Source organism: Columba livia, chromosome 6 (genome assembly GCF_036013475.1).
Source record: "Columba livia isolate bColLiv1 breed racing homer chromosome 6, bColLiv1.pat.W.v2, whole genome shotgun sequence".
NCBI classification, from domain to species: Eukaryota; Metazoa; Chordata; class Aves; order Columbiformes; family Columbidae; genus Columba; species Columba livia.
This window is the reverse complement of record NC_088607.1, coordinates 2,682,059-2,707,031: the sequence shown is the minus strand read 5'-3', so window position 1 is coordinate 2,707,031 and position 24,973 is coordinate 2,682,059. Positions and strand designations below refer to the sequence as shown.

The 24,973-nt window shown below is 40.3% G+C and overlaps 1 protein-coding gene across 3 annotated transcripts in view; it reads left to right on the top strand.

Annotated features, from left to right (window-relative positions):
• The window catches only part of PTPRE (protein tyrosine phosphatase receptor type E), a 98,628-nt gene that overhangs the window by 20,026 nt on the left and 53,629 nt on the right, over positions 1 to 24,973 (top strand). Inside the window, exon 1 of one of the 3 annotated variants that reach the window (XM_065066723.1) lies at positions 9,644 to 9,669. The exons of the other annotated variants lie outside the window; for them this stretch is intronic. Coding sequence (XP_064922795.1) covers positions 9,659 to 9,669 — 11 coding nt within the window. The 5' untranslated portion in view covers positions 9,644 to 9,658. Of the gene's footprint in view, positions 1 to 9,643; positions 9,670 to 24,973 lie in introns of those variants that run through there. 3 annotated transcript variants of the gene reach the window in all.

The following is a 24,973-nucleotide window of genomic DNA, read 5'->3' as shown; positions in this document are numbered from 1 at the left end:
CTAGAGAGTGCTGAGCTCAGCTCTGAGCCTCCTCTTCTCCAGACTAAACAAGCCCAGCTCCCTCAGCCTCTCCCCATAGGGCTTGTGTTCAAATTGTGTATTTATTGGTATGGACAATGGTGAACTAGGGACAACCAGTGGGAGACCTGTGAGAGTTCACCAAGAATGTCCTCCTGCTGTAAGAACAATAATGAAAAAGGTTACATTAATAATGTCTATTTTACTTCTACATATTCTTGTGCCTTGTGGCTTTTCTGATGTGAAGCCCTTTCTGCGATAACATTTTAGTGTGCGGTTGCTTAGCTTATTTTTGAGCTGTATTTCAAAAGCCTCCTGTCAAGGAGGAAAAATCCAACTTTCTTAATTAGTCTTGAAATGTCTTCTTAAGAGCATAAAATAGAATCTCATCTTTTTCCCCCTGCAGTGAGGAAAAATCTTCCCTTTCTCATGTCTTTGTTTTTGTTTTCTCCATGTGGATGCCAGCGCTTCTGGCCACTCAGAAACTAGAGCACAAGCTTTTTTTAGAAACTAGAGCGGAATTTTCATAATAAACCTGATCTCGTTCAGATTTGGTGCCTCCTTTGGGGGGAAGTGAGGGAAGGAAGCTGGAATGAGGGAGGGTTATAAGCACTGTAATTTCAAGGATCCATGTTCTCGAAAGTCTCTGTGGATTTGCTACTGCTGCCTGGATTAGAAAGCCCTTTAATTTGCTCTTAATTAAAATGATTTTCATTTATTTTGTGTCTTCTTCAGCCGTCCCAAGGCACCTTACACGCTTGTGATTATATATATGAAATGCAAAATCCATATTCATGTGATGCTGAGGTTTCGCGTTGAAGTTAAGGATGAAAAAGAGTTTTACCCTCCTTTTTTCTTTGAGTATATTTAGAAACTCAGTTCCCCATTACAATGCAGCTTTTCAAGCACTGTGGTTGTATATGTTTGATGTCAATGAGACTGCGTCCCAAAGTGTAAACATGAACCTTCCACAAATACCTTATCTGAATAATATGTTTAAATAGCTGGTGCTTTACTTTTGCAAACCTATTAAGTTGGAGGAAAAAAATCATGTAAATACCTTTATTTTTTTAAAAAAGGAATTGGACCTGTTGCAGAAAAGTTAAAACCAAGTGCTATCACAATATAATGAAGTGGAAACTCTTGTATAGCTCATAACTATAGTTAATTATGCTAATTTTCTTTTAAATAGCTGTTCTAAATACAGTATAAATATTTAGAAATGAAGAAAACCTTTTCCTAGAGATGATTGTATTGCACTACGTTTTACTGGTGTACTCCACAATAACTACTGGAGAACAGAAGAAATGGGGTCATCAACTGGGAAACAGTCATATTTTAAATTACTTTAGTGGTGGTAGCTTCGTTTTTGGTTATTTGCTGTGGAATTAAATCTGATGATTGATATGGAAACCTGAAGAAGTCCAAGGAGGAGTGTGGACAATGCAGTTTTGGGTAGGAATGTGATGTCCCAGCTGAGGTGATGGTGATGGAACCAGCGATGGGAGCAGCAAAGAGGTGGAGACCGGCAGGAGCAAGGATGCACAAATGCTGAATTTCTTCAGAGAGTGGAAATGTTAGTTCATAAAAATGTTGGTTCTTTTTGTTTTGGAAAAAGCATTAACTCTAGTGCCAGAGATGCTAAGACGTTTTTCATGCTCATGAGTTTAGACAGCTCTGAATTAACATTGGGACATTCTGTAATGACCCACAGTTGACTGGAGGCACAAGTTCTTTGGGTGCTTTTGTGCGATGTCGGCAGTCGTACAAGTTCGGTAATTGTGCCACGTGTTTTTAATATGCAGTAATTAAAATGGAAAAAAGAACAGAGTCCTTAAAAACAATTTGGACATATTTTTGTCATAATAAAATCATGTATTGGAGGAATGGGTCTTCTACTCTCAAAGAAGAAAACCTGAAAATTTTGCTTGTTTATAGGGAGCCAGAAATTCCACTGTTCAAGTTAGGGTAAGCAAAATGCCACTTTTGACATTACACTGTTGTTTGAGGATATTACACCAGAATTGTGAGCAGCATGTTTTCTTACAGTAGCGTTTTTGTTCTGTCCATGAATGCAGCAGTGTTCATTCCTGTGGAGGAGTTATTCATGAGGAGCTCGCAGACCTTGTCGATGGCTGTGCTCAGCAGTTTGAGAATGAGATTTTGGGTGGGGGGGGGTTTAACTTTTGAAAGGTTGGAATCTTTGCCTAGATACCTAATGTACAGTTTTAAAAAACCTGATGTAATTGTCTACAGCATCTACAATTCCACAGCCTGTTGGCAGGCATCCATTGATGTTGTCCAGGTTGGGTAGACCTGGTGCTGGTGGAGACATTGCAGTTGAGTAGCAAAAACTGGGTGACCCCCGCAAACAGCTTGAACTTGCAGGATTTCCTTCCCTAACATGTGAATTACTCAGTCTGTGGCTTACAGGATGTTTTTGTTTCTTTTTCTTCCACCGCTGTTTCCCAAACCTCTCCCATATCTCCTGCTCTGCAGTCAAAACCATAAAGTCTGTGTTATTTTCTGGTCAAGAAGGGTGAGTGAACATGAGAAGTCTGGTATTTTGCGAAGCATTAGTCAAACATGTTGTAGGGCAAAGTGTCTCCTAAGGGCAGGTTCTCCCCGCTGTGTCCTCTTCTGTCCTCCACGGTTTATGGTGACAGTGGATTTCTGGTGGTTGTGTGTTTCTTCAGACCTGGGGTGCCTTGTTTCCATTGAGAAGTTGCTTACAAACTTTGGCCTGAGAATCTGTGGATTTCTGCTTTCTGGGCAGTAGGAAAACTGTATTTTAAAAGCACAAATGGTAGTTGTGAAATAAAGCTGAAGAGACCTTTCTTTTCTTGTTTTTAGTTGACTTAACCTTGACTAAGACATCCGACTGAATTAGGAAGATGGTTATAACCGTCTTACGAAACCACTGCGTACTCTTGCTCTGTAAATAGATTATAATAAATGACTGGTTTGGGATTGTGTTCATCTGGGAACGAGAAAAAGGCTGCTGCAGGGCGATTTCTTGTGAAACTGTTGGCCATTAAGACAATGGACTTAGCGTCTTCTATCCATATACAGCTTTATTAAGGGCCAGTTTATGCATTTGTGGTGCAACCCGTAGCAGTTGTGTATTTTAAATGACTTTGCAAGCCATCTGTATTGCATCTACTGTGCTTCACTGTTTCATTTAGGCACAGATGTTAGAAAAATGACTGAATAGAGTTATGTAAAACTCCAGTGCAAATTGTTATTCTCTTTGAAATGAGGATGGTGTCGCCTTGTTTTGGCTCCGGGGAGGTCAGATGAAACGGGCTTCCTATGGAAACATCACATATCGCAGTTTGCAGCTGAGTGTGACCCCAAATGCTTCATGAGAGCTCGCTGCTCGCCAGCCCTGTAGTGGTGCTACCACCCTGTGGCATTGGCGTGAACTATGGTCCCCGGGAAAATGACATTTACACTGCGTGTCACTGCCCTCGGGAGGATGTTGGCATCAAATTAAGTGCCATTGTGTTGGAAATCCAGCTGGAGTGACGGATCCTGCTGTCCTGACGTGCTGCTTCAGGGCAAAAAAAGGTGCCTGTGAATTGTATAGACTTAGAGACCAGCCTTATAGGCTTCCCCCAAAGCAGAGCTCGCTGCTCTTTGGGCAGTTCTTTTGTATTTTGAAGGTGTACGGGAGAAATTCCTGAGATAAACCATGTAACTGCTGAGGGGTTTTGTTGGGTCTACTCTGGTGCAGCTTCTTTGCAATGATCAGTTTATCTAAAGCTGGATATGCCACAAATGCTTCCAAGCTGTTGTCATCTCGTTCATGCGTGGAAGGAAGTTAATGAGCGCGGGGTAAAAGTAATTTTCATAATTACTATTCTAAAATAAATTTAGGAAATACAACTTAGCTTGGCAGTCCCTGGAAAACCTGATCTAAGGCCCAGCTTTCCACAGCAGATTGAACTGGGTGGTCGCCAGAGCTCCTTGGCAGCCTCACCTTTCCTATCATCCCTTTTAAAACCACTTGGCACGTTTCTTTCAGGACTTGCAGCCTTTTTAGTAGACACAATTAATTAATTTCAGGTGGAAAAGGGTGCTTAAAAGAAGCCTTTGGGGGCACATGTAAGCTGGTTTCAAGCATTTCAAGGGGTTGCAGCCCCTGTTTAATGCATGCATTAATGCCAGCATGTTAGAAATAAATAAATGGCAATGGTCAAAACATCAGCAACTGAAGTCTGCTGAAATAACAGCCAGTCTTAAAGTATTTTATATGCATTGAGAAAGAATTGTTGGTTGGTTGCTTGCTTGCTTTATTTTTTAAGGATGCAGTACAAGAGTTGGATGTTAGTTAACGTAGTCCTGATTTTTTATTCTGTATACATGTAAAACATCCTAACAAACATCCTTTGTACATCAAAAACATAGAAGGTATGCAAAGCCTGACCTTTGAACACACTGTTGTTTTCCTGTTTACGTTGGCCAAGATTCTTATTGTGTCATGAGGACGACTACCAAATAAGTTCACGTCCGTGGAAGCTTATGTAAGGTACACAGTGAAACTTGGCATGTTCTGCATATTCTCGGTCTTCCAGGAGATCATTCAGGACTTGTGTGATCTCATCGTCTTATCATTGGAGTCGCACAGGATCAAAATGAAACAAACAGGACAGTGAAGTTCTTTATGCATCATTTTTCCCCCAGATACTATTCAGCCGTATATTTGTATGTGACCTGGGTGATGGGATGAAGTGCACGGTCGGTAGGTTGGGAGATGGCTGCGGTTTGGGAGGAGCAGTTGCTGTGCAGAGGGACATCAAAAAGCCTCCTGGTGTTGGCCAAAGCCAAATTCAAGTGTATGAGGACACGAAGTACAATGTAGAGTGGGGAGTGAACTGCAGCATCCAGCTGCCTGGAGGAAAGGAATGGAGAAGACCAAGCCGAGCTCTACCACAAGGTACACGGTGTGAGGATGGGAGGCAGTGGGCAAAACCAACTGGTTATGTGGGGAGAAGAATATTCCCCGTGAGGGTGGTGTGGAGCCCAGGGGGCTGTAGTGTCCCCTTCTCGGAGCCCCACCAGCCTGGAGCTCAGCTCTGCTTCCAGCAGCAGGTTGACCCCAAAGATCCTTCTCAGCCAAAGTTATTTGATCTCCTTTGGCATTGATACCCACCTAAAATCCTTGCCAGGAAACTCTATGTGCTAAGTGGCTTGCTATTGTTAATTGCGAATTAAGGAGAAAATGCAAAACGTGAATCCTCTGGGTGACGTGTGAAGAGAAATTCACATCAGTGTGCAACTCCAGCTGCTGGAGATATCGACGCTTTTTATTATCAATCTGCTTAATTTGTTCATTATTATTAATAATTATGATTAGGAAAATGTCTAACATATCTATTCAGAATCTGTAATGACAGAATAGTGCAGCTTATCACAGCAGGTGTTTGTGCTGGTCCGTGGGACCGCACTGCTTTAAAACATCTTCTGGTTACAGTAGTTCATTGATTCATATTTTATATCAATTTTCATGAAGTAGGTGTACTGTTATGCTTCTATTTTTAGCCATACCGATGTAATACTAGAAACCAAAACCAACTCTGTTGATTGAGAGAAAAGTAAAATTTTACGTTTGCATAATGCTCAAAATATCAAGGCTTATAACAAACTACAGGGCAAAGTGAGAGCTCTACTTACATCTGGAAAGGGTGGTTTTCCTGTGATGTAAAGCTGACCAGTATCCTTAGTGAAGTAAAACTCTTGTTGGTAAAAGCGTCTTTACAGTCCATAGTTTATGGTTTTAAAGAAATGAAAGAATGAATCCATATTTCGGTGATGAAAGGATAACATGTTTGAATACTGGTCACTCACCACCCATCCTCTGGAAAGAGCTCATCTTCGTGAGCCATCCCATCATGGTAGCATGTATGTCAAAAACAGGGCTACGTCACTGTCAAAAATAGTTCCTAGCCCACTAAACCAGGACCTGTAACACCAGAGACAGTATGTAAAGGGAGATATTTATCTATATAGCTTTGTGTGGTAGCTATGATACATGTAAATATACATACATGTATCATAACTACCACACAAAGCTATATAGATAAATGTGTCTAGCTAGACACACTTACATACTTACATGTATCATAGCTAGACATACGTGAAAGCTAACACACAGTTCTACTCTGTTTTGGATTTTCAGTGTTGAGAAAAAGTGGGTTTTGCTCAAGTTGGTACAGTTACACCTTACAATACATCTACTTTTGTGTTTCTAGTGATGCGCTTGTGTGTGTGGGTGAGTGTACCCTGAGTAAAAGTCATCGAGTGGTAAAAGTCACGGATCTTTGAGGATTTTCTTCAGACCTTTTTGTTTAAGCAGGGAAGGGTTCCCCTGCACAGAACAGGAGGAACCTCTTGAGGCATCAAGTATCAAAATTAATTTAGATTTAGATCTTCATAGAAGGAGCAGGTTGGGAAGCTGCATGGAAAGGCATGCAGATGGGCTTGGTGTTATATTCTGCTGGGGGAATCATCTTGTTATAGAAAGGCTGGTGATGGGTGGATCACTAGATGAGATCCTGTGGCCTCTTCTGGGCAACATTTAGAAAAGTGCTTCATTATCAATGCTGGCAGATCTTCTCAAGATCATCTTATCTACTGAGTTTAGAGACGATCGGTTGCGTGTATAGTCAGCATTTCCCCCTATTTTACCAGGTTGTGTTGGTCACGATTGAATAGTGTGATAACTTTCTCCGAAATTTGATCAGGAAATGTTAACTTTGACCAAACTGAATGACTTGCATCCTGCACATCTTGTCACCTCCCTGTTCCTCCTTTTTCCAGCTCCCTGCAGACCGGCATTTCTTTTATTTAAGTTGTCTGGGCTCTAACCAGCTCCTCATGAAACATCATTGTGAAAATCAGTATTTAGAGCAGAAAGAGTGAAGGGCAAAGTGATTCACCTGCCAGCACATCTTCACCAGTGTCCCGTGGTTAAAATACAATGAAGCCAACAACTTCAGTGTTATATTTTCAACAATGATCTTTTGGATGTGTCCTCCATTGCAACATTACTCTTAGTGATGACTGTTTGTGAAATGAGGAGAGGATAAAAAAGTGTCTTACTGTTCCACCTAACTTCACATTTTTTTGTCGTTACTCATGAAGCAAAAGTTTTGCTTTATTACTGAAGAATTGAGATGTGCGTTACTTAGAAAATGCTCCCTGCAGGTTCATCTTTCTCTAGCTCAAAGGCATTTTAAAGGAGGCTTTGCCTTATCTCACTAATGCATCTTGGAAAGTCATTTAGTGAGCAAATCGCCAGATAATTGCATTGGTGGTAATTGCATCTTAAATTGATCTGCTTTTGAGAAAGGTGCTGAAGATGAACTGTTCTTAATCATGGAATCAACATACTGGTTCTGTTCTATTAATTAGCATGCTGTGAAATAGGCTTTTTTTTTTTTTTTTTTTTAAGGAAGCGACTTAAGCTGATCTGGTTTGGTTTTTATTTTTAGTTAATGCCTTCAGTTGATTCCCTGAAAAAATCAAAGCTCTGTGTCTCTGTGTGTGAGAGGGGAAACAGTTCTTAGGATGTTGATGAAACGATTTTTTTCCATAAAAGAAATGTTGAGGTAATCTCAGGATTTTGAGTAGCCTCACCAAAGCTTTCAACCCTGCTGTTCAGACATGGGGGGGTTCATTTCATAGGATGTTTATTACTTAATTTGCTCTTCTTCCACAACTAGTCTGTCTTTATAGTCGATCTGCTTGAACTGTGGACAGAAAAATCTCTTGGAAGGCAGTGTGCTTTGATTTTGTATGTTGTTGCATTTTGGTTTTGTTTTGAAACACTGTTTTGCAGAGTACAATTGACTTCATGTTGATGTAAGTTGAGTTACCATCAATTTTGTTGGTAATTAGACTTGTCTATCTGCTCTCCTGCAAGCTTTTTTTTATTTTTCCCCCCAATTCTTTATGTAGCTTAGTTCTGTGAATATGGCCAAAAAGCTAAGATGGTGAGATAGGTGCAAAATCAGTTGGAGCCTGGAAATGAGTTACAATCCCTTTATTTAGTCTCATTTATTTTTCAGCAACGGAGCTATGATTCTTTGGTCGCCTTTCAGGAAGGGTATGTGGTTTGCTTGAGTGTGAAAGGAGAAGAATTTAGGGTATGACTTTCTTCTCCATCACTACAGTGTTCTCTATATAGGATGTATATATACATCTATATATATATTATTTTTTGCTATTGAAAGGTGTTTCAGATGGGGAGAAGCCCCGGGCACCCCAGCAGTGCCAACTGCAGTTGAGGTATCTGGGATGGGAGCGAGCGGTTGTACCGGGAATGATGCACTTGGAGCTACATGAGCAAATTATCCTCATTCCCTTCTCTTGATGGAAGAGTTGACTCAAATCTAGCAAAATCGGAGATATCCGTTGTTGGTTTTGCAGCTGCTAGAAAGATTTCTTGCCAAAAATTCCATTCAGGTCTTCCACCTAATGAAGCCTCAAGCTCTTCAGCATTCGAGACTTCATTAAGTTAAGTTTATCCTCTTCCTTTCTGAATTTTCCACAATTAGCAATTGCTATTAATGTCTAAAGAAAAAGACCTTGTTGTTGTTACGTGAAACAAACAGTCCCACCAAGCACATGGGTGAACTCCTACTTCTCCTCTTCCCACCCCCCTGCTCAAAATGAGTGTGGGTTATTCCATCAGTTGCTGTGGCTTCCTACAACATAATTTCCTTGCCTTTGAACATCTAATAGGCTTTAAACCAGCTTTGCTGTCTCACTGAGTGCAGATCTTGGTCTTTCAAATGCCTGCAACAAGACAGGGATCTGGAGCCTGCTGAACTCTGGAAACAGAGTATGGTTAAAATCACCCTAACTTAGGGATAGAAACCTGGTTACTTTTTCCAGAGGTACCTGCTGTCTCACATTTGCACATCTTCTTCAAACACAAAATTTCAGTCCTTTTGCCTTCTTGTGAGATGTTTCCCTACATGTATGAAAATATAAAATACATAGAGGTGGGACTTTTGAATTGAAGGAGGAGATTGAGGGGAGCATGTTGACGGTGATGCTGAAGGATGAAGGGAGATTGCAGAAACAACGTTCTTGTGACTTCCCTTTCCATCCTCCCTAGTATTTATAAATAGGGTGTGATGCGGCTGAACACTGTATGGTGAATATTTTGTTTACCTGTACCACAAGGAGATTTTCTGCATTACTTCCTGGGATAGGAATGCACAACCACATTCTCAGTAGCTGCTCTGTTGGAAAAACAAAAATCAAAGGAAAAAAAAAAGAGGAGGAGACTTCGATTTGTTGTGGCTTCATTGATCAGCCTGAATGTTTCCTTTTCCAGTCACAAGAGGAAAATGTTGATGTCTAACATGGCCAGAGCCTGTCGGGTTATTCCGTTGAATCCATGGGATGAGCACTTACCACATGCTAGAGCCGCAAATGAAATATTCAACGATCAGGTTTTCCATCACCAGGGCGGGACTGTGCAAGCACACTGAATTTATCATATAAAAAGCTCATTGTGTAAAGAAGCTGTTCCATTCTGAAAGAGTTTGACGGACGGCAGCATCCAACCGGTCTGAAAACATGGATCCCGTGGGGCGGCGTTGGCTCTTGGGCAGCTCCGCATCAGATGGGAAGCGGGTAAATAAAGGGAAAATATAAATAATCGGTCTGTTTAATGTCATTTAGCAAAGCCTGCCTGTATTTCTAGTGTGTTTACTGTAGATTGAATGGCTAAAAATAATCAAAATTACTTTTAGTAGCTTGTCCATGAGTTTACCTGAAATAATCTCTCCAGTAATGTTAAAAAATAACAATAAAAAATTAGGAGGAAGACTGTAGAATGGCAAAATATTATTTACTTGGGTGAAAGCAGTTGGAAATATAATTTGGAGGATCTCTTTCCTTAGTCTCTTGGGTCTGTGTTTTTTACCCTAAAATGTATATATCTGTGACTCTTCTCTATGAAGCTGCTACTATGACTTGGGCTTAAAAGTGCAGGTATATATATATATGTGCTTTGGGTGATTGTGGTCCAGAACGTATAGGGGGGGGAAAAACAAACCCAAAACAAGAGAATGTTCTCTGGACCATGAAATACAGAGAACTAGGAAGGTGTTTTAAATATTCACTGCTTTGAAAGATCCCTTGTTTTACAGAAACTCATTTGTTACAGTGTGGTAACCAATTACTCAAAATATAAGACGAAAATGCAAAACAAAGTAAAAAAATTAGTACCTGTATGTTTGTAAATTCTACTGCGTTCGTACTGGAGGTTTTGGTGATACTATTTTAAACCTGTTTCTTCAGAAAGGGTTGTTGAAGGAAGGAAGGTTGCCTGGTTTAGTTTCATATCCTCTGAAGCTAAAAGTATCATTTAAGTAATTTTTGGGTCCTTCTGTGTCTGACAGAAACATTAAGATTTTATGTTTCTGTAGCCTAAGGGAATCTGAGCTCATCTGAAAGTTTTGTAAGTCTTATTAAAAAGTTTCATTTAATTAGCTGTATCATACTGACGGTGTTATCTTTATTATGTTGGAGGAAGCAATGGAAGCATACTGTGATGCGTAAAAATGTGGCTTGATACTTCTAAAATTGCACTTCTGGTGAAAACTTTAGATTATTTTCCCTCTGAAAAGAAAGCCTGTATTGTGCAATCAGCCTGGGGGTGGACGTATCTATATGCAGGTGCTTGGTTGTTCTGCAGGTAAGTGGAACGATGTGAAGAGTGAATTTTGGAATAACAAATTATTTCTGTATCATTCCTTGGTAAAAACCTGAGAGCTGCCATGCACATGCAAGCATCTAGGTTGGGTTAGTGGTGTATCTGCTGTGCCTGGGACCTGGGGACCCATTGGTGTCCCCGTAATCCTTTGGGGAGGGACAGAGATTCTGGCGAACCTCATGGTGCCTTGGCTCACACTCATGATGTGAAATGCGCTTTTCACCCTTCCTTGTGTTTTCCCCCCAAAAAACACCACTGCTTGTGTTTTACCCTGAGCGCGTCACGTGAAATAAGTCCCCTAAGTGTCACTGCAAGGCCGTCTGAAGCGCCGGGGAGTGTGTTTGCGCATCCTCCACGTGATCCCGGGCTGGCAGTAGGTTCCCAACAGCACAACCAGATGGCTCGGGCAGACACGGAGCTTGGCCAGCTGCCTTTTCTTAGAGGTTGCCATAATAAACACTGGCACAGGGAAAATAATATATATATTAATATATGTATAAAAAAATCTGCCCTTTCAGAAAACTACTGGTTTTACACTGAAAAGAGTTTTCCTACGTGGTTATTTTGGGGGATGCTGCTGGTGCTTGGCAGCGCGGGCAGGACAGGCAGCACCAGGTTGTGGGTTCTGCTCTTGCCGTTGTGTTGGTGAAAATAGAGCTTGCAGGTTTGGAACTGAGTGTTTGGTATGAATAACACATTTTATCTTTTTTTTTTTTTTAATTTGATACACTTCTTTACTTCCAAAATAGGTCCAGGATACAGTTTCAGTCCAAAAAGCTACAACCCACATTTGACCAAGGGGTATTTTCCACCAGATAATATTTTTGGGTGGAATAGGCCAGCGTCTCTAAACATGGCGGCCCAATCTACAACATTATCATGTGTTTCACTCCAAGGAGGTTCCAAAACGGGACCCTCTTCTGTATCTTCTACATGTGGTTCTTAGAGAAAACCACCAAGGGCTGGTAGGAAAACACTCAGCCTTTTTTTATCCCTGTCCTCAAAGAAAAACGTTCCTTTATGCAAAAATCCAACGTGCAGAGTAACGAGGAGAAATAAATGCTTTTAGAAATCCTTGCAAAATTATGTTTTTGTGAGCTGTAACAAAATCTGCTGTAAATAACCCCAGCAGCACTCAAAACTCACTTGTGCTAAATATTTCCCAAGAGTATACTTCTACATTATTGCTATTATTATGGTACTATTAATCGCATACAGTTCTTCTTCTGTTCCTTAGTAAGTGTGTTTGAGAGTAGCAATTATTTTTAATACGATGTCTTGAAAGAACTGATAAGAATTTGAATGCTAACTGGCTGGGGATGTTCATTGCTTTGCCAGGGATTTAAGCTGCACATACATTTTTATCAGCAGTTAATGCCATCAGGAATTCTGGTGGTGATTTTAAAACGCATTCAGTAATAAAATATCAGTTTATTCTGCAGAAAGCGTGACAGTAAGTGCGTACTGTTGTTGACACCAGCTGTCACTGGAAAGCAAATATTGTTTAGGTTGTTTATTTGTGGGAAGCAGAAGTGGTGACAGCAGCCTATAGGAAAATCGATGGCTGGATTTTCCATCAGGTGCTGCCTCTTGCCAAACCGCTACTCCTGAGTGAAGCTGCTTCAAATTAGCATACGTTTGTGCACTTCTTTGTTAATTAACATTGTCGATACCTGAGCAAAGGGAAAAGGGGATGGTGTATTAGTTGTGGATGGGACGAATGGCAGGTGTAGCATTGGTGTTTCCTACACCTGCGTGTTGCAGGTGCGGATATTGGGAGGATTTGTCTCCCTCACCATCAGCCTCCTGCTTTGGGGAAGACATCTCATTGTGTCTTGATTTATTTCTCATCGTATTTTCCAGTTACTGTACATCTGCCAGTGTCTCTTCATTCCTAGTGATGCTTTCAACCTTTATTGCTAGAGATTTATTGCTTGAAATCATCTGCTGATTAAATGCCACGTTGCTGTTTTTTGATTGAAGTCCAGCCCCTACCAACCTCTTTCTTGTCTCCTTCCCCTCGAAAAAAAACAAGTTGTGAAGGGCTTACGAGGACTTTGTTCATGAATAAGCAATGCCGAACAGCAGCCTCTTGGCCCTGTCTGCTAATGGTGCTGTGGGGAATTCTTGTACAGGCTTTAATTTTTCTCCCAACTTGAGCTGAAAACTGACTCGAAGCCTCTGAAGGGACGTGGTGTTTGTCCTTGGGAAGGCCCTACAGGAGCCACCAGCCTTCCTGTTGGTCGCAGAGTTGCCCAGTTTTCTGTGCTGGGCTTTTCCTCTGGTGCGTTTTCCTGATTTTGCTTAAATAGACACAATTACAACCATATCTGAGAAACCATCTGACATCCATCTGTTCCCATCCAGTGCAAGGTTTTCCTTCGTTCATCTTGTTTATGTGTGTTGGAAATGCATTTTTCTTCTTCATTTTACCCACTCCCTGCAAACCGTATTTGAAACATGGGAAGCAGGGGTTTACTGCACTAGGGGCCAGGCAAAAAGGGACTATAGCAAAACAAAGGGAAGAACTGTCATTAACTGTGGAAAACAAGTGCTTCTTGAAGTTAATTGTGCTATAAATGAACTTGTTGCACACATTAGCATGAGTGAAAGCCAACAAGCTATTTGGTAATTGCAGCGAGGACAAGCCAGTTTCTAGATCCAGACTACTTCAGATTTTAGTTGTTCCTTTAGTCATGAGCTTCCACTTTTGTCCCTTCCAGGTACTGGTGGGAAAATCCAGCAGCTCTTTTCTCCAGAAGGGTCACACTTGGTTGCATAGAGGGAAAATATTGGGCTTTGAGCTCTTAGACTGATTCTGGTGGATATTTATTCCCATCACAAAATTGTAATGTTTCTTTCTCAAAGTGTTGCCTTTTGGAGGATTATTACTGGGTAGGTGTCAAGCAGGTCTGAGTTTGAGTTGAAATAACAAACCAGGGCTCATGATAAGCAGCTGAATGTTTCTTCTAATGAATTATCTCACGTCTGAACTGTAACATTGGGCTAAACGTGAGGTAGCACACCTGGAGATGTGCTGTCTAGCAATGTGCTGGGTTTTGTGCTGAACTGGGTGGCTACCAAGCATCTGGACAAACAAAACCATTCTTGGCAGTTTTCAGTGAGCAATAGAATTGCTTTAAAATGCCTTTGAAAACTTGGCTGCCTGAGGTCAAGTGTTGTAGCCAAGAACTGCCTGGTTTATGGGTCTCCATATGGTTCTGCCTCCTTGTGTGTCTCTTAAATGCACTAAATGAAGCAATTAGATTATGGGGGACAAGTGTACAAATGAGAATGTTGTAAAGGCTGTAAAACTCTTCCTTATTTTCTTTCTTTCTGGAAAGATGTTCTGCTGATTTCGAGGAGTCTTGTTAACTGGAGATGGGGATATGGTGGTGTTGATGTGAGCATAGATTGGAGCATCCCAAAGGGGGAAGAGGTTGCTGAGAGCATCTGCAGAATGAGGGAACGTTGGGTTGACCTCCTTCCTTTCCCCTGTGTTGTTGGCCTGGATTATACTCATCTGTATCATGATAACAGCAGTAAAAACCTTGGTGATGGTTTTCTGAGTGAACTTTTACAGTGAACTCTGCTCATCAGGAGAGTTTGATTTGAAGAGTGCTGCATGCTGCAGCTTCTTGTAGCCCCTTCAGTCCACAGGTCAATGGTGAGGTGACGGAGAGGAAATTCAGTATTTTAACAGAAAATCTCGGGCACTTGGACTCTGATGGGGTCAGGGTATCAGGGCTAAAGCTCTCTCTAGCTGAAGACTATATTGTACCATCACTTATCACAGTACAATAATTTTTAAAGGACTTTACTGTTTTTCTCCACATAATTATTTTTCAAAATAGTTTGAGGTTGCTCTATCAGTTAATAAACCCATACGGACTATAATTTGAAATGAATAGGAGCAAATGTCAGTCGCCTGTGCTGGAAGGGAGCGAGAAAATGGCAGAAGCAGAAACTCCTGGTTTCCCTTGTCAAGCTGCAGCAATAATTGAATATAATGGACTGTGGTCCAAGATCTACAGTAAACTTTGGAGCTGGCAGGCAAGGCTGGGATGAAAAGGGGAATGTCATGCACTGAATAATATACCGGGCTTGTTGAAAGGGTATAAACAAGGTCTGGAGTGAGCAGAACCATTCATTTTCATTTGCTCTTGGTCTATGGGGGTCAGAAGAGACCTCGGTATTGTAAATGAGGGAATATTTACCTCTCAGGTGGTTATTCACGATGATAATCTTGCACAATGTCTGTCTCCTTCAGAAAAGCAGCTTTAATGTCCGCGTGATGCTCACAGATGTGGGCACTTAGTGTAAGTCTGTCCGTGCACAACTGCAATACAAAATAAATATTGCAGCTATTGCAAACCAGCTGTTTGGGCTTCGCTCTCTGGATCAGCAATATTTGAACATATGTTTGCTGTCAGCTTGGCTTACAGATGACAACCTTAGTGTCTCAACCAAACCGACTGTTGTGGGTTCCGTGTGTCAAGGGGAGGTGTAGCAGCCCCGAGAGCCTTGTCTGCTGGGATTCAGTAGTGACATTCTCGTTACAGTGCTGGGGATTCCTTTTCCTTTAGCTTCTGTAGTATTTTCTCAGTAACATTTGTTATACCCCATGATTAACCAGTATATACTTATATAATAGGTTCATGTATTACTTGTTATTTAATTATTTGTATTGCTGCTGGATTAGCTGATTTGCTGAGCATTGTGCTAAGACACGGAGAGGTTTTATACCCAAACCCAGTCGGGCGTCTGAGCATCGTGCTGACAGTGCTGGATGTGCACAATAACCTAAATACAGTTTTAGCCAGTTTCAGCTGAATTGATTTGACTGATTCTTAAAAAACACGTGAATAACAAAAGGGAAAGAAGCAGCTTTCTTCCTTTTTACATTTTTTTTTTTTTGTTTAAATTTTCAGTCCATCTGTTAAGCCTCCTCACATTTGTATTTGAAGGACATTATATTAAACAGTGCGGTTTGTTGTTAGGCGGCAGATTGGTACAAGCGACACGTTGCTGTGAGGAACTGCACGTGCAAAACAGTCCATTAAGAATATATAATCAGGTTAAAAATCACGAGATATTCTCCCAGGGACTTCACTGGTGTCATACGACTTCTCATTATTATGAAAGGAAGAGAACAAATGAAATGAAAAAAACTTGTTGGGAACTTTTTTTGAGTTGTAAATTTGTAAGTATGTCTTGGCACGCAATCATTTAAAGTTTGGCATCAGGAATTCTTGAAGTTAGTGCTTAGTCTGATTTATTTATTTATTTTTCTTTTCCTTAATTTGATAAAACATTTTTCTATTGAAAAGGTGCGACTCTCGCTTGTAAACTAGTTTGTGTTTTATTTTCATTTTGGAATTTAGAGTCTGAAAGATGAATAATTTGTAAATAGTGGTTGGAAACGTGTGTGTGTGTATATATACAGGCCATGAAATTCAACTCAGTTGTATGTGCAGGATGAGAAGAAGCCATTGCAGCCTCATTATCTGTCATCCCCCAGAGATCAATCTTCTCCCCACAGCAGCTGCTTCAGGAAAGGACAGACCTTGTATTTTGGGGACCTGGGGGGTTGCAGAAGGGCTGCAGCCCTGTCCTCTGCAGAGCAAGCCACTGTCGTGATGCCATGGAGGTTTGCAACCTGATTTGTAACCTGCAGTTGCTTGTACCCTGTTGTTCTCCCCAAACATTCTCATTTAAGACTGGATAAACCTGTCGGTAAATCAGACTGTGGTCTGCTCAGTTCTCGTTTCTCCTCCATGGGGGACAGAACATGTTTTGAGGGCACCAACCCCTGTTTTACTCTTCCAAAAGCAAAGGTGGTTGAATTAAATGATCATTGTAGGTCATTTGCAACACAAATTCCTGTTCCCTTTCCTACTCCTGTTCCCTTTCCTACTCCTGTTCCCTTTCCTACTCCTGTTCCCTTTCCTACTCCTGTTCCCTTTCCTACTCCTGTTCCCTTTCCTACTCCTGTTCCCTTTCCTACTCCTGTTCCCTTTCCTACTCCTGTTCCCTTTCCTACTCCTGTTCCCTTTCCTACTCCTGTTCCCTTTCCTACTCCTGTTCCCTTTCCTACTCCTGTTCCCTTTCCTACTCCTGTTCCCTTTCCTACTCCTGTTCCCTTTCCTACTCCTGTTCCCTTTCCTACTCCTGTTCCCTTTCCTACTCCTGGTCTTGTCGTGTTAGTGGGAAAGTAGAGAATGGGGCTTAGTTCCATCTCCTTTGAGGTTTAGGAAGATGTTCCTACTTGGAGCCTACATGAAGGAGCTGGAGACGAACCTCCAATTAACTCATGCTGGAGGGACAGAGGTGTTTCCTTGGCACCATTTCACGTGTCACCTGTAGCACCAGGTGGTTGGAGCTCCATGGCCCTACCATAGAAGCCCCAGCAGAAGACAATGGACAGGATAAGGAATCTGTTCTTCCAACCAAGGGCTCCTCTCCCCACTTTGTATTAATTCCATGGCCAGGTGGGAAGCTACAGAAACCCATTGCGGCTTTACTGCAGCATCACCATGGCAACCAGCAAAAATAAGAGCCCCTTCTGGGAAAAGGAGAGATTTCGAATTTTCTTGCAGCCAAGAATTATTATTAGTGTCTGATTGCGGCAGTAGCGCATCCTTGGTTCAGAATTTCTCGTCAACAAAATCAAATGGCGATGGATATTTCTGTAATGCTCAGACGGTACTCGCAAGCCTGTGCTGTTGGTTCATGAAAATAAATGGGGTTAAGCCAAAAATATAGAAGAATTACTGCATTAATTGCATATATAAAGCTACCAAGTGCAAGTTTAAAAATGAGAAAAAATAAATCCGCTACAGTCCTCGTTTCTGTGTGTAGCCCCCATGAAATATGTGTAGGTACATGTATAAGGCTGAGTATAAAATCAGAACACCTTGATTCTGTAAATGACATTCAAGGTCTAGTGTTTTAGTTTTGTTTTAAGACATTGGAGGTAGCCATGCATCCAGGCATCGTCTGAATGCTGGAACCCTGGTTAATATTGGGTTTCTTTGCCAGTCCGTTTGCTCTAGTTCTTTATACACAAATCTCTGAAATTGTTGGTTTTCTTTTAATCAGGAAGTTACTAAATTACTCAAAGTATTTAACAAGACTCAAAAACATGTAAATAAAAATGGGGCATTTGATAATGACAAAAACAGTGTTGCTATTGAGTCAGAGCTTATTTTGCATAGAATTACTGTTTCATGTCCTCTTTCCCTAAGAAATTGAACTATGTAAGAAAATACCATATGATAGTACATATGGCATTTTAATAACACCTATTTTACACAGCTTCTGCTCAGCCTAAATGATAAATGTGGAATGTAACGTTTTAAAGACGTCTTAGCACTTCTAATGAAAAGTCAGGTTAACTTGGCAAGCTAAACCATTCTTTTAATTTTGAATATTTTTTTAAATTTTATTTTAGTTCTTCTTTGAGCAGAAGGGTGGACCCTCTGGAATGTATTTTAACTGATAAAAGTTGATTTTATTCTAGTTTCTAATGCTGGTGTGGGGAAATACAGGTCTCCCAATACCAGTACCCACTGGTCTGGATGGTTGGAGTTTTGCATTTATCTTTTGACTTTACACGAACTATTGATATGTTTTGGTTTTAAAGCCTAAATCAGTGTGTTTTTAGGGACTTAAAGGTGCTGCAAATTACCCAGTGAAATTTTCCAAAGTATCAAGGCACCAGATTTCAGATTTAAGATACGGCATTTTTAGCCCTCCACAAATATACCCAATTTGAAGACCTGAGGTGATGCCTCACACGTGTGATATTTAGAAGTAAATAGGAACTGCTTTTAAATGATAGGTATGAACCCTGTGAGTTTATCTGTGGGAAAACTACTTTTCTCATAGAAACATTAGACTTTGAGGGAACTTGCTGAAATATTTTTAGCCCTCTACATAATTTGGGAAGTCCTGCTTCGCCCATAGTGTATACAAAAAGTTTCTAAGATTTACTGTGAATTCAAGGAGTTAACGAGCAACCATTACTCAAAAAAACATACTAATTTTCATAAGTGTAATCTTAGCATTAGGTTATTTTCAAGAAATATATTTGGTCCATTAAATCCGTCCTTCCTAAGGTGGAGAACTTTGATTTGGCAATAAAGACCTGACCCTTACCCCTTTCCTCCCATTATTAACATTTGAAGTCTGTGATGGTTTTCCTCTGTTTATATGTGGCAAAATATTGACAGTGGGACCGATCAGCTCCATGCGCCATTTCCTTCCTGAGAAGGTAGATTTTTGTTTTCCTGTATGTGTAGATAGGACAAGTATTGAATATACATAGTTTTTTAAAACAGGTTTGAATGATAAAAACTATTATTACTGCTGTGATATTAAAACCAGGGATTAAGTTGCCTTCATTGCAAAGTAAACAGTCACTTAAAACAAATATTGGTAATGAAAGAATATTTAAAAATACAGAATTAGAAGTTGTCAGGTTTCATAAAACAGTGGTTTGACTAAATTATACATAATTTGTGGATCTCCTGCTCAGCTGCAGATGTTCTGCCTTGGGTGTTACTTGAGCAGGTAATTCAGAAGGAAACAAAACCTTGTCCTATTTTAATCGAAAGTCAGTGTGGTTCAGCTCTGCCCAGTGTTCCCGTTTGCAGTCCAGTCTAGTTCCCTGTCATTAACAGATGGAGAAGTAGTTCTGGCCACACTTACAAAAAGAAATTGGTTTTTGATTACTATAATCTTAGGTTATTCTGCATTTGAACAAGCAAGTCTCCCAGGGCACTTTACAGGTATGTTAGCGGTAGATATTAGACTTTGCTCAAGTATTTGAAGTTACATCTTTTTCAAAGAACTGTTCTCAAGTTAACATCAAAACAAAACATTTTCAGATGATCGTGAACATTTCTGAGAAAGCTGCATCGATTTGCAGGTGAGTCCTCCGAATTATTCTAGATTATCATATCACTGCTGAGACTATATAAAATACATGTCTAAAACAGCCCCCAAGATGACTTAAAGATCATTTGTAATGCTTTTGGCTTAGATTTCAAAGGTTTTGCTGGGTTTGCGTGAAGAATTTCAATAAATATGTATTGCCTGTATTAGCTTAAGTGGTTAGAAACCCACAGTGATGGGAGTGGATTGTGATCCTTCGGTTAACAGGGGTGGAATACAAGAGTATTATAGGCTTAGTGTTTCCATTGTCAGGAGCATACGCCTATTAGGCTGCTTTTCACAATCAGATACGGTCTTTTCCCTAAGCCAACATACGTGTTACAAATAGGGAATTCCTATTTGGGGGTATATCTAAGTGCATTTCAGCAGATACATTCAAAACTTCTGCACAGCCACCAGTTTTCTGAAGTTATTCACAAATAAAATAGTAGAATTAAGTAATTTAAATGCGGTCACAATGGAAATAATTTCTGTACGGTATATTTACTCTGTGGTCAGACTTCAGTGTGGTCTGCGAAGATAGTCTGCAATGGAAATGAATATTTGGGTGTTTTCTGTTCAACCTGCCTTGTAAAGCAGCAGATTGCCCGGATCCAAGTTTTTGTCCTCATTTAAAATGTAATCTGTTACCTTTTCCTCAGCTATCTTTGGTGCCTTGCTTTTCTCCTATATATGATGCTGCCTTATTATCGTATAAAAATTGGCTTACTTTCAGATAAACAGTGCTTCATGGTGATTAAAAGGAATTATATATTACAGGCGTGTAAAAACAAAAATCCTGAAAACATCATAGAAATGAGAGTTCATGCATCACAAACGTATTCTTTGACAGTTGAAGACTCATAGTTTTCCAAGGAGTTTTCATTTTGATGAAGAAATGACCCATAAAGCTGTATTTTCAGACCAATATATGTATTTTAGAAATTATCCATGAATACTCTCCTTTTTCAGGGCTCACAGTAAAGTTGAGTCAAGCAGCACTGTGCTGTATTTTGTAGAAGTTACATTTCAGGGGCTGTTTAATTTCTTTGTGATTAATTTTCTTTGTGCATTTGAAATCCTAATCTGTGTCTTTTGAGGCAGGATCTTAAAATTATTGAAGTGATAAATTTTGCTTGGAAACATCTGTTTAGCTAGTTCATCTGCTGAGAGAACTGAACTGAAGAGTTATCATTTATCACTGTAGATACTATTGAAGAAAAAACGTTAGCAAGAAGTGCCATAGATACACTTTTAGGCAAAGGGTCCGAGATTCACTTTAGCAGGTTATTATGCGTATCGTACTGTTGTTCGGTTTTCTGAGCCAACAGGGTATAAATATCCAGGAAGGGAAATAGAAGGTCAAGTGGAAACCTCTCGCATCGAAGGAGGCGATCCAGCATCTTCCATCTTTCATTCTGTAAAGCTCTGATGAGGAAAACACACTTTTTAATAATGCAAACAAACCAAACAAAAAAAGTCTCTGAATTCACTGGGGCTCAAAATAGTAAAAATGGGAGTTGGGAAGTGGGTGGATTGAGGGCCCAGGGGTGAGAGGAGTGAATGACTCTGAATCCTTATGCTGAACTTTCATGGGAAGGGTTTGTTTTAAGCTATATGTCTTTGTTACAGCTGTTAATGTGAGAATGTGCCATGTTGAAATGTTTGTGTTGTGTTTTTTTTTTCTGCAGATAGTACTTATTTATCCGAGGAAGCTCAAAATGTTTAGACAGTCACGTAATTATAACTGCAGTGGAAAGAGCTGATTTTCTAAATATAGTGATGATATTTAATTTATAATTCTCTCCTCTTTTTTGGGGCAAGAAGAGCTCGCTCTCCTGCTCAAGTTTTCAAATTGGTGAATATGACTTCTGAGTGAATGTGCAGCAATGGAAGTAATTTGTAGACTTGGGGACTATACATGAATTTTATGTAGTGTTCTACCCAACTAAAAGGCTGTGTGATTCTGAGACTGGGCAATGGAGCCTTGCCCAGTTTGCGAACAGCATCCAGCTGGAGGGGTGGCTGGTAGACCTGGTGTTGCTGTCCAGAGGGACCTGGACCCGCTGGAGATACGGCCCAGCAGGAACCTGGTGAAGCTCAACGGAGACTTGCCAAGTCTTGCGCCTTGGGAGGAATCCTGCAGTTGGAGGAATGCCACTGCATGGTTAAATCTGCTTTAGGATCTAACTTTTGAAGTAAAACCTACGGGAAGGTCGGTGGTAATGAGCTGGAAGGTCCGTTGTTGTCTGGGTGGAACCTTCTATGTCCCCCAGCCAGCTCCTTGTCTTTCTTGATGTCTTTTGGACTGGGTGGTCTGGCAGTCCAGTGGCATGAAGATGAACATAAATGTTGAAATGTCTATAAGTGCCGTAGGTTGGCGATGCTGTCAGTGCTTATGATTGCTCTTTCCGGCTTTCTTCTTAATAGATTCATGCAGTTTGGACAATTTGCCCCCTTTGGCACAGTTTTGTCCTTTATGGGTGCATCACATAGCTAGTCAAAAATAAGACATGGTATAGCAATTAACATCTTGGAAGCAGGTCTAAAATAGATGAATTGTGCTCTTTTCTGAATTTTCAGACAATATGAGCGTTGTGAAGGTTGTGCAGTTATCTTGTGTCTTTATGAGAAGATAGTTTGGTGGTATATGGTGGGGCTTCCCTAGCTGGGAGGGCTCTGGCACCTCATCAGATCTCACAAAATCTGTGGCTTAAATGTTGTTTTAAGCAGCAGTGAATAACACGGATTATTTTCCTTAAGGTTTTCAAGAACGTCGCTACAGAAGTTACAGTATTATTAGTTCACAATAAATATCACACTTGATCAGAAAACCTATTTTTATGCTATTGCTATTTATATTTAGGTGGCATTTGAGAGAAAAATCCCGATGTAATGATTTAGAGAAGCCATCAGAACAGAATAAGATGACCTTGGTTGTGTGATCTAATGACACATTTTCTCAAAAGATGCAGCAGCTCCACCTCAGGGAGATTCCTGTATTTTAGGTAAGTAGCACAGTTTTTGGAGAAGGCGGGGAAGCTACTGACCTCAATATATATGAGAAACTATGCCATTACAGGGAGGTTTTAAAATAAAAGTGATCTTAATCTTAGTCCTCTAAATCGCGAGGGGTTTGGAGATTTTTAAGGTTATAGGACTCAGTAAGTCTGCACGGACTTTTCCTGCATTAATCTGTGTTTCTTTAATAATCTTGCAATATTTCATTGTCTTGGGTGTTCTTATGTTAGTAATGTGAACTTAGCATGAAGGTATAGAACAGAGCTAAAGTGTTAGACTGAATACTATACCTACTTCTCATTATTTAATGGATATTTTGGAGAAGATTATTTCTGTCTGTAACAGTTCAAATTTCTTTAAGGCTCAGGAGTGCTGATAGAAAGACATTTTTATTTACTCATGAGATGCTGCCAATAATTTTTATATACTATGGACAATGATTTTTAATTTATTTTTCCTGATTTTCTCACATTTGTAAGTGGCATCTTCAGTTCACTAGAGGCTGCAAATGTACCCTCTGGTGTACGTTGTATTTTTTCCCACTTGAACTTGCTTGCCCGTCCTGCCAGCCGCTCTCAATGGTGTGAGCTCCCCTCCCTAACCCGCAATCAGTGCGTTTGCAAAGGCCTTGTTTCTTCTGCAGAATCACAATTAAGCGTGAAGAACCATTTGTCGCACAGCGCACGGCTGCAGGATGCTCTTAACAAAATATTTGTGAAGATGAAAATCAAATTAAATAATAATTTCAGCAAATTGTGCTGCCTGCAGAGACTTTTTCAGCCATCAAGGACTGAGCAAGACATCTTGGAGGCAGAGTGATTTTCATTTCTTGTCTTTTAAGCATGAATTGAGTGGAAAGGAGCAGGAATTTGGCTGTCACAAGGCATCCTGTCACCCTGCAGATGTCTGGAGAAGAGGTGTATGTTTGGGGACAGAAGGTTTGTCATGTCACTTCAAGGGGAGAAGGAAGAACAAAGCGGCCACCAGCCCGTGTTTCAGGAAAGCTTTGTTGGCTTGTGTAAGAACTTGAGCTGTACTTTCTATTGCAGACACTATGAGCTGCTCACAGATAACAGGAGCCACAGCCCTCATTTTTTCAAGTACAATAACTATAGCACGCTATATACCACCTGCTTTATTACTCAGCTTTGTTTCCAATTAATTAGGAAGTAGTTAAGTTCTTGCAAATCAGAGCCTAAGGCTGTTTTCATTGACAGTTGGGGTGCTTAGTGACTATACTGGTTTTCTATGTACAAATTTTAAAAAAGTTTAATAATATTCCAGTAATAAAATTTGTGTTTTCATTTAGAAGAAAAAATTGGAGGCCATCCAATGTTAGAAGAAGTTATGGAAGAAGAATTATCTCTGTGCTTCTTGATGCATAAAGGCTTTGGCCTTAAGCTTTCTGCCTGAAGTGCACAGCTTTGGGGCAGATTAATTATATGAGGCAAATGGACTTTTCTCAGTTTGTTCGTATATTTTGAATTATAGTTGAGAATATAACTACTCTTTCTAATTAACTGAGTTTAAGGTTTCTCGTCTTCACTTGATATACACGATATCCAGATGCTCCTAATGAGCAGGGACATTATATTTTTAAGAGTTCCTTGCTTATGGTTCCCTCTACCTCTCACCCTATAGATGAGAAATATAGAGTGGTTTTGGTGTTTATTTTCATAGAATCATTGAGGTTGGAAAAGACCTTTAATGTCATTGAGTCCTACCATAAACACTGCCAAGTCCACCGTTAAACCACATCCCTGAGAACCTCATCTCTGTCTTACTTGAAAGAAGAGACTGACACCTGGAATACATTCCTTCCAAATACATCTTTAAAAGATGGTTAAAATGCTATAAATTTACATTTTTTGGTCGGTTAGGTCTTGTGTACCTGCCCGTGAACATTGGGACAAAAGCATTGGTCTGTAACAGCTTTTCAGAATGACTAGGAAAATAAGTTCTAGTATTTATTACTTTGCTAGCATCTTGAATATTCTTAAAGCCTCAGTGTAAAATGTGATTTTAGATGATGTTTCATTGGTTGGATGCTGCAATCCTGCATTTAGTGACAACGAGCAGAATAATGGAAATGCCATCAGGTTGCTTATTGTGAAGATAAATTCACGTTTTCCCCAAACTACTCTTGGAACAGAATTGCTTTACGTCTGCTGAGAGCAGATGTGCAACACCAGCCTCCTCCGCAGGGGATTTGACGTGGAAATTAGAGGATTTTGTTTAGTGCACCAGTGTCGGGTCATTCAA